This window comes from Babylonia areolata, chromosome 5, assembly GCF_041734735.1.
Source record: "Babylonia areolata isolate BAREFJ2019XMU chromosome 5, ASM4173473v1, whole genome shotgun sequence".
Lineage (NCBI taxonomy): Eukaryota > Metazoa > Mollusca > Gastropoda > Neogastropoda > Buccinidae > Babylonia > Babylonia areolata.
In genome coordinates this window covers 9,887,237-9,897,236 of record NC_134880.1, presented here as the reverse complement: position 1 = coordinate 9,897,236, position 10,000 = coordinate 9,887,237, and the positions used below count along the sequence as shown (strand labels likewise).

At 44.7% G+C, this 10,000-nt stretch overlaps 1 protein-coding gene across 1 annotated transcript in view; it reads left to right on the top strand.

The window, feature by feature from the left end:
- LOC143282574 (sodium/potassium/calcium exchanger 2-like) overlaps nucleotides 1-10,000 on the top strand; it is an 87,661-nt gene that overhangs the window by 48,148 nt on the left and 29,513 nt on the right. The window contains exons 5-6 of the mRNA XM_076588263.1: nucleotides 3,857-3,987; nucleotides 9,185-9,376. Coding sequence (XP_076444378.1) covers nucleotides 3,857-3,987; nucleotides 9,185-9,376 — 323 coding nt within the window. The remainder of the gene's footprint in view (nucleotides 1-3,856; nucleotides 3,988-9,184; nucleotides 9,377-10,000) is intronic.

Genomic DNA, 10,000 nt, shown 5'->3' with positions numbered 1-10,000 from the left:
GGGGGTATGGAAAGGGCAGATTTAACAATCATCCCTGTACCCTAAGTTAATGACTTCCTGTATGACAGAACCTGTCCAAGAGAAGAGACGATTTAATTGGCTCGTTAGAGGAAAGCAGGTTTAATTTGGATAGGTGAAACACAGGTTTAATAGGGTCGTTAAGAAATGCAGGTTTAATAAGACCGTTTGTCTGATTCCGCCTTACTATGTATGGTCTCAGCGTTGAAAACGAAGCATAATTTTCAAACGAGGCATTTGCTTTTGTTGTTGTTGTTGCTTTACTTTTATATGGGCTGCCCTTAACAATGCCAAAAAGTACAAAAAATGGTTCATAGAAATCAACAACAAAAAATATGTATCATGACGTCGTGAAGATGTAACTTGGAAATAAAACAAGGCCGTGTTTTGGTGACAATTGTATTTTAAGAATAATGGCAAAAAGACATACAAAACAAACGTGTTATGTGAATCAGAATTATACGTATATGCTGTTAGGTAATAAGTTTGCCTGTTTTTTATATTCAGATCTATAATGATCAGAATATTTAGGCGATACGTATCTTCTGGAAATTTGTATTGTGGATGATGGTAGCAAACATGACATTTTTTTCGCAAAAAGACACAGCTCGCGGTTTTGCTCTTTGTGCTGTTGAGCTTCTTTGGTACGGGTTTGTTTTTGTTTTGTTTTTTTTCTCTTACCTGATCATTTTCAGAATAACTGCATTTAAGATATCGCAATACGATTACATTTCTCATTTGCGTTTAGCACAGTTTAACTCCAGCACGTTGGAAAAGAAAAGTAAACATTTGGCAGGTGGCAGTCTTCCATACAGGTGTGTGAATTATCATAATCATAATCACCATTGTCTTCTTCTTCTGCTTTCTCCGCATCCTCCTCCTCTTCCTCCTACTCCTCTTCCCTTTTTTCTTGTTGTTGTTGTCGTTCTTCTTCTTCTTCTTCTCCTCCTCGTTCTTCTTCTCCTCACTGCCTTCTCCTCTTCCTCTTTCTCTTCCTCCTCTCCCTCCTCCTCTGCCTTCTTATTCACCCCTGCTCCTCCTTTTTCCCCTCCTCCTCCTCCTCCATCTCCTCCATCTTCTCCTCTTCCCGTCCTCCTCCTCCATCTCCTCCTCTTCGCCTCCTCCTCCATCTCCTCCACCATCACCTTGTTATTTTCACGCCACCGTCCAGTAAGCCAGGCATCACCAAGCAGGTCCAGCCATAAGGGACATGAGTCATAGTCCGCAAATCCGTAATGGCTTCTCGGCCGACATCACGGCTGGACTTTTGACCCTCTCCCCCCTCCCCCCCCCCCTCAACCCACCCCCTCCCCCCTGTCACCCCTCCTCCTCCTCGCCCCGTCCCCCGCCTCCCCCCCAACCCAACCACCCTCCCACCCCCCAGTTTCACACAATCAATACGTGCGGTCAGACAGACACCACAGGTAGACATCACAGTGGAGGAAGGCTGCACAGCACTGCCAGGAATGTCCGAAGTATACACATTTCCCTGATCTCCCCCCCAGCCCCCCCCCCCCCCCCTTCCACCCCCCCTTCTCTCTCTCTGTCTCTCTCTCTGTCTCTCTCTCTCTCTCTCTCTCTCTCTCTCTCTCTCTCTCTCTGTAATCCCGCTCTGGGAGAGTGTGTGTGCAGATTGTTGAAGAAGAGGCGGGATGGAGTGGGTGTGTTCGTGTTGTTTTTCTTGTTGTTGTTGTTGCTGTTGTTGTCACTGTTGTTGTTGTTGTTCGTGGTGGTGGTGGTGTTGGAGTTGTGGTAGTGGTGGTGGTGATGGCGTTTGTGAGTGTACGTCTGTGTGTGTGTGTGTGTGTGTGTGTGTGTGTGTGTGTGTGTGTGTGTGTGTGTGTGTGTGTGTGTGTGTACGTGTCTGTCTGTCTGTCTGTCTGTGTTTGTGCGTACGTGTTTATGTTAATTTTCGAGTTTATATCTGCAACGCACAAATGACTTGGATATAAGAAGGAAAAAACAAGAGCAACCCTCCTCGCGATCCTTCCCACCAAAAACATCATCAACATCAACAGCAACAACTATAACAACAGCAATAACAACTACAACAATAACAACAACCACAACAATAAAAAACAACAACAATAACAACTACAACAATAACAATAACAACTACAACAACAGCAGCAACAACAACTACAACAATAAAAACTGCAACAACAACAACTACAACAATAACAATAACAACTACAACAACAGCAGCAACAACAACTACAACAATAATAACAACAACAACTTCAATAACAACAACTACTACATCTATAACAACTACAACAACAACAACAACTGCAACAACATCTGAACAATAACAACTACAACAACAACAATAATAACAACTACAACAATAACAACTGCTCAACAACAATACCAACTGCAACAATGAAACAACAAAACCAAAATAAACAAAGCAACAACCACCACCCCCCCGCCCCCCGCAACCAACCCCCTCAAAAAAACGTAATCAGAGGAACTTTCCTTGAACCATTAGATTTGATCAATGTTCTGTGTTGCATTAATTCTGCTGTAATGTACCTGTTTCAAAGCCGGAAAAAAAACTTTATACACAACTGGCCACAAAAAAAAGAGAAAAAAAAAAGTTGTCATGCTATTGTCTCCCCCCCCCCCCCCCCCCCCCCCGCAACCCTCCCCCCTCCCCCATTCCCCCTCCCCCTTCCCTCTTCTTTTATATACTTTTTTTATTTTATTTGGCTGCATAACTCGTATAACTAAATCAATAAATTACAGACAGACATTATCTGGTCTTAAATCATACACCACGCACACAATCTCATTAAAGGACGAATAATTAGGGCTGACTGACTGACAGACTAATTGACTGACTTCTTTTCTCTAGCCGGTAAAGTATACGGAGGACTTTATTAAATATATAGTTCGCACGCACTTTGATTATAGGACGAATGATTGGCGCTCACTGACTGACTGACTAACTGACAAGCATATTGTGTTTTCTCTGGCAGGTAAAGTACACGAAATACTTTATACAGAATGTAGTTCGCACGTACTTTTTACTGAGACTAAAGACTGGGACTGACTGACTGACTGACTAGCAGGCTGACTGACTGACTGACTGACTGGCTGACTGCTGGTTGACTGACTGGCTGACTGCTGGTTGACTGACTGGCTGACTGACTGACTGACTAGCAGGCTGACTGACTGACTGACTGACTGACTGACTGGCTGGCTGGCTGACTGACTGACTGACTGGCTGACTGGCTGACTGACTGGTTGACTGACTGGCTGACTGACTGGCTGACTGCTGGTTGACTGACTGGTTGACTGACTGGTTGACTGACTGGTTGACTGGCTGACCTGACTGGCTGACTGCTGGTTGACTGACTGGCTGACTTCTGGCTGACTGCTGGTTGACTGACTGGTTGACTGACTGGCTGGCTGGCTGGCTGACTGACTGACTGGCTGGCTGGCTGACTGGCTGACTGGCTGGCTGGCTGGCTGGCTGGCTGACTGGCTGACTGGCTGACTGGCTGGCTGGCTGACTGACTGACTGACTGACTGGCTGACTGACTGGCTGGCTGACTGACTGGTTGACTGACTGGCTGACTGACTGGTTGACTGACTGACTGGCTGGCTGGCTGGTTGACTGACTGACTGACTGACTGGCTGACTGACTGGCTGACTGACTGGCTGACTGACTGGTTGACTGGCTGGTTGACTGACTGGCTGACTGACTGGCTGACTGCTGGTTGACTGACTGGCTGACTGCTGGTTGACTGACTGGCTGACTGACTGGTTGACTGACTGACTGACTGGCTGGCTGACTGACTGGCTGGCTGACTGACCGTCTTTTCTCTGGCAGGTAAGGTACACGAGAAGGCGCGACAGCTTCAAACCATCGCCACAGTGCAGCTGGTCATTAACCACGGGGCCACTGATGGACAGAACGGAGCAGTCTCCCAGGTGGATAAAGAAAACAACGTCAAGATTCAGGTCAGTCCCGTCACCCCCCCACCCCCCATCCCCCATCCCCCTCTTCTGCTGCCGTGGGATCTTTCACGTGCGCAAGATGCATGCTAGCAACACACGGAACATTTATGTTTGATCGACTTCATTTATTGACCAGCGTCCAGACCCACCTCTTTAAGGTCTAGTGGAGGAGTACAAAAACACCACCGGATGTGGGTCTCGAACCTATGCCCTCAAGAGTCTGTCGCTTCCTTGGCGGAAGCGTTACATCCACGTCTGCTGCTGACTTTAACAATGTTAGAGGCACCGTGGCATCGACGTTCGGGCTTTGTGCTTTTGATCCAGTGTTCACCAATGTGGGAGTGATGGCCTAGAGGTAACGCGTCCGCCTAGGAAGCAACACAATCTGAGCGCGCTGGTTCGAATCACGGCTTAGCCGCCGATATTTTCTCCCCCTCCACTAGACCTTGAGTGGTGATCTAGAGGCTTAGACATTCGGATGAGACGATGAACCGAGGTCCCGTGTGCACCATGCACTTAGCGCGCGTAAAAGAACCCACGGTAACAAAAGGGTTGTTCCTGGCAAAATTCTATAGAAAAATCCACTTCGAAAGGAAAAACAAATAAAACTGCACGCAGGAAAAAAGATACAAAAAATGGGTTTCGCTGTAGTGTAGCGACGCGCTGTCCCCGGGGAGAGCAGCCCGAATCTCACACAGATAAATCTGTTGTGGTAAAAAGAGAAATACAATACAATACGATATACTACAATACAATGATCAGGGTTGTCAAGCCGTGTTTCGGCACACTGTCAGACACTTCACTCAGCACCAACTTCTGCAGAAAAATCATCCACTCAAATCAATAATTTATTTACAACTAAGCCGGGCGCAATAGCCGAGTGGTTAAAGGGTTGGATCTGAGGGTCCCGGGTTCGATTCTCGTTAATGGTGCCTGGTGGGTAAAGGGTGGAGATTTTTCCGACCTCCCAGGTCAACATAATTATGTGCAGACCTGCTTGTGCCTGGACCCCCTTCGCGTGTATACGCAAGCAGAAGGTCATAATACGCACGTTAAAGATCCTGTAATCCATGCCAGAGTCCCCTTTCCTTCTTTTTTTTCTTAAGATTATCTTTCTTTCTTTCTTTTTTTTCTTTCTTTCTTTCTTTTTCTTTTTACCGCAGGGCTGTGTGAAAAGGAAGCATTCTTGTAATTGTACTTATCTCAATACCCTGGAAATTAGTTTTCGTTCTCTCTCTCTCTCTCTCTCTCTCTCTCTCTCTCTCTCCCCATCTCTCGCCCCTCTCTTACACACATACACCTCTCTCTCTCTCCCTCCCCCCCCAACACATACACCCCTCTCTCTCTTTCTTCGCCCCCTCTCTCTCACATACACATACACCACCTCTTTCCCCACCCCTCACCCCTCTCTCTCCCTCCTTTCTTTCGTTATGTATTTCTTTCTTTTTTCCCTTCTTTGTTTCCCTCTTTCCTTCTTCTTTTCTTTCTCTCTTTTCGTCTTTCTTTCTTTCTGACTTTCTTTCTTTTTTTGTTTGTTTGCTTGTTCTGTCCTCTTTTTTGTTTTCTTTTCTTTCTCTTTTCTCTCTCTCTCTCTCTCTCTCTCTCTCTCTCTCTCTCTCTCTCTCTTTTCCATCTTTCTCTCCCTCTTTCCTGCTAGTCTTTCTTTCTCGGTCAGCGTCAGACGACGCTGGCTCACTACGCTACGTGACACCACGTACTCACTAAAAGCAGTGGTGGTACCCACGATTCGCTCTGGTCAGCATGTAACGCGGCCATTTTGGAAAGCGCGTGTCGACCTGGGAGCAATTAACAACAAATCAGAAGCCTGCGTTAGCGTTGTCATGGTAGCGAGCGCGCGAGCTCGTTTGTTCAGCTTGCTAGTAACAAACGTAGCGACTTTACATATGTTCGCTTAAAAGGTGGCGGCGGGATTTGGGGGGTCTAGTTTGCACTGACCTTTGCTGTACTTTGTGAGACGAAAATGGATTGGCTGTTGTTTGGTTATGTATCAGGGATAAGGAACGGGGAACTGGAGGGGGGGATGGGTATTAGCAGTATTATGTATTCAGAATTATGTGTTATGTCTGACAGATGACCTCCAACGTGTTTAATAAAGGGTTTGGGTTTTTTTGTTTGTTTTTTGGGTTTTTTTTGTCTGTTTGTTTGTTTGTTTGTGTGTGTGTGTGTGTGTGTGTGCGTGCGTGCGTGCGTGCGTGTGTGTGTGTGTGTGTGTGTGCGTGTGTGTGTGTGTGTGTGTATGTGTGTGTGTGTGTGTGTGTGTGTGTGTGTGTGTGTGTGTGTTGTCATTGTTGCTGTTGTTCATTCTGTAATCAGTATGCAGTAGTCTGGTAGTTCTGAATTCAGTATCATCCTGCCCAACATTTGTTCTGCCAATGGGGGTTAATGAATGATACAGTACTTTGTAATCAGCATTATGTATCTTCCATCCATCATTCTGTTGTTGTTGTTTGTTTGTGTGTGTGTGTGTGTGTGTGTGTGTGTGTGTGTGTGTGTGTGTGTGTGTGTGTGTGTGTGTGTGTGTGTGTGTGTGTGTGTGTGTTTCTGCATTCAGTGTTGTGTGTTCGGTATTCTGTGTCCAGTATTGCGTACCCCGTGATGCTAATATTCTCTGACGGATTGTGTATTCAGTATTTTGGTATTCAGTGTACTGTTATTCTGTATTCAGTATTTTGTGTTCAGTATACCGTATAAAGTGCTATGTATTTAGAATTCTGCATTCAGCGGTCAGTGCTCTGCAATCAGTTTTCTGTTTCTTGTATTCAGCATTATGTTGCACAGGTGATCTCCAACGGTCTCCATAAAGTATTCCTGTATTTTGTATTCACTGTTCTCTGTCCGCTGCTCAGCATTCTCTATTCCGTATTCAGTATTCTCTATTCCGTATTCAGTATTCTCTATTCGGTATTCAGCATTCTCTATTCCGTATTCAGTATTCTCTATTCCGTATTCAGCATTCTCTATTCCGTATTCAGCATTCTCTATTCCGTATTCAGCATTCTCTATTCCGTATTCAGTATTCTCTATTCCGTATTCAGTATTCTCTATTCCGTATTCAGCATTCTCTATTCCGTATTCAGTATTCTCTATTCCGTATTCAGCATTCTCTATTCCGTATTCAGTATTCTCTGTTCCGTTTTCAGTATTCTCTATTCCGTATTCAGCATTCTCTATTCCGTATTCAGTATTCTCTATTCCGTACTCAGTATTCTCTATTCCGTATTCAGTGTTATCTGCCGTATTCAGTATTCTCTATTCTGTATTCAGCATTCTCTATTCCGTATTCAGTATTCTCTATTCCGTATTCAGCATTCTCTATTCCGTATTCAGTATTCTCTATTCCGTATTCAGTATTCTCTATTCCGTATTCAGTATTATCTATTTCGTATTCAGTGTTATCTACCGTATTCAGTATTCTCTGTTCCGTTTTCAGTATTCTCTATTCCGTATTCAGCATTCTCTATTCCGTATTCAGTATTCTTTATTCCGTATTCAGCATTCTCTATTCCGTATTCAGTATTCTCTATTCCGTATTCAGTATTCTCTATTCGGTATTCAGCATTCTCTATTCCGTATTCAGTATTCTCTATTCCGTATTCCGTGTTATCTGCCGTATTCAGTATTCTCTATTCCGTATTCAGTATTCTCTATTCGGTATTCAGCATTCTCTATTCCGTATTCAGTATTCTGTATTCGGTATTCAGCATTCTCTATTCCGTATTCAGCATTCTCTATTCCGTATTCAGTATTCTCTATTCCGTATTCAGTATCCTGTATTCTCTATCTATTATTCAGTATTCTCTATTCGGTATTCAGTATTCTCTATCTAGTATTCAGTGGTCTCTATCTAGTATTCAGTATTCTGTGTCTAGTATCCTGTATTCTCTATCTAGTATTCAGTATTCTCTATTTCGTATTCAGTATTCTGTATCTAGTATCCTGTATTCTCCATGTAGTATTCGGTATTCTCTATTCCGTATTCAGTATCCTGTATTCTGTGTCTAGTATTCAGTATTCTCTATTCGGTATTCAGTATTCTTTATTCGGTATTCAGTATTCTGTATCTAGTATCCTGTATTCTCCATCTAGTATTCAGTATTCTCTGTCTGGTATTCAGTATTCTCTATTCGGTATTCAGTATTCTCTATGTAGTATTCAGTATTCTCTATTCTGTATTCAGTTGTTGTTGTTTTTATCTAGTATGCTGTATTCTCTATCTAGTATTCAATATATTTTATTCAGTATTCTCTATTCGGTATTCAGTTTTCTCTATCTGGTATTCAGTATTTGTCTATTTGGTATTCAGTATTCTCGATCTAGTATGCTGTATTCTCTATCTAGCATTCAGTATTCTCTGTTCCGTACTCAGTATTCTGTATCTAGTATTCTGTATTTGGCATTCTGTATTCTGTTTTCTATGTTTTGCATCCTGCATGATGTATTCTGTCCAACAGCTTATCTCCAATGGGTTTGATGCGGCACTCTGCACTATGTATTCATTCTATATTCTATATTTTGCATCCTACATTCAGTGTCCTGCATTCAATATTTTGTGCACTGCACTCAGCTCAGTATTCAGGTTCCAGTATTCTGTATTTTGTGTCATGTGTTCAGCATCACAATAGCCGAGTGGTTAAAGCGTTGGACTTTCAGTCTGAGGGTCCCGGGTTCGAATCTCGGTGACGGCGCCTGGTGGGTAAAAGGGTGGAGATTTTTCCGATCTCCCAGGTCAACAACATATGTGTATACCTGCTAGTGCCTGAACCATTTCGTGTGTATACGCACGCAGAAGATCAAACACGCACGTTAAAGATCCTGTAATCCATGTCAGCGTTTGGTGAGTTATGGAAACAAGAACATACCCAGCGTGCACCCCTCCTCCCGAAAACGGAGTATGGCTGCCTACATGGCGGGGTAAACAAACAAAAAGTTCATACACGTAAAATATTATATGTCTGTCTTAGTGTGTATGTGTGCGTGCGTGAAGTCTGATTGAATGACACAGGAAACGAATGATGAGCGCCCAGTGGCGGCCGTCAGTCGGCTCTACCCAGGTAGGCAGCCTGTAGTGCAAATGACAACGTGTTTGCAAAGCGGCTTAGAGCATGGTCTCCGACCGAGAACAGGCGCTATATAAATATCCATACCAATCAATCAACCAATCTTGTGTCATCTGCTGCAGATGATCTCCAACGGACGGGTATCGGAGGACGCATCCCCTGCGGCCACCCCAAACAGCCAGCAGACGTCACTGACCACCCTGGAGCGGGGCGACACGGACCCCAAGCTGACGAGGAGGGACGTGGAAGTCAACGTGCAGGACTCCCCTCAGCACACAGTGCAGTCCAACGACAGCTCCGAAAACAACGCTGAGGTCAGTGTGAGAGAACTCCGTGTTGGTGATAGTGTTGGATTCTTCTTCTTCTTCTTCTTCTTCTTCTTCTTCTTCTTCTTCTTCTTCCTCCTCCTCCTCCTCCTCCTCCTCCTCCTCCTCCTCCTTCTTCTTCTTCTTCTTCTTCTTCTTCTTCTTCTTCTTCTTCTTCTTCTTCACCCGTAAATCTTTCCCCCCCCCTCCTCCTCCTCCTCCTCCTTCTTCTTCTTCTCCTTCTTCTCCTCCTCCTCGTCCTCCTCCTCCTTCTTCTTCTTCTCCCGTAAATTCTCCTCCTTCTCGTCGCCCTCCTCCTCCTTCTTCTTCTTCTTCTTCTTCACCCGTAAATCCTCCCCTCTCCTCCTCCTTGTCCTCGTCCTCCTCCTCCTCCTTTTTCCTCTTCTTCTTTTTCTTCTTCTTCTTCTTCTTCTCCCGTACATTCTCCTCCACCTCCTCCTTCTTCACCCGTAAATCCTCCTCCTCGTCGTCCTCCTCCTCCTCCTCCTTTTTCTTCTTCTCCTCCTCCCCCTTCTTCTTCTTCTTCTCCTTCTTCTTCTCCCGTAAATTCTCCTCCTCCTCCTTCTTCTTCTTCACCCGCAAATCCTCCCCCCCCCCTCCTCCTCCTCCTTG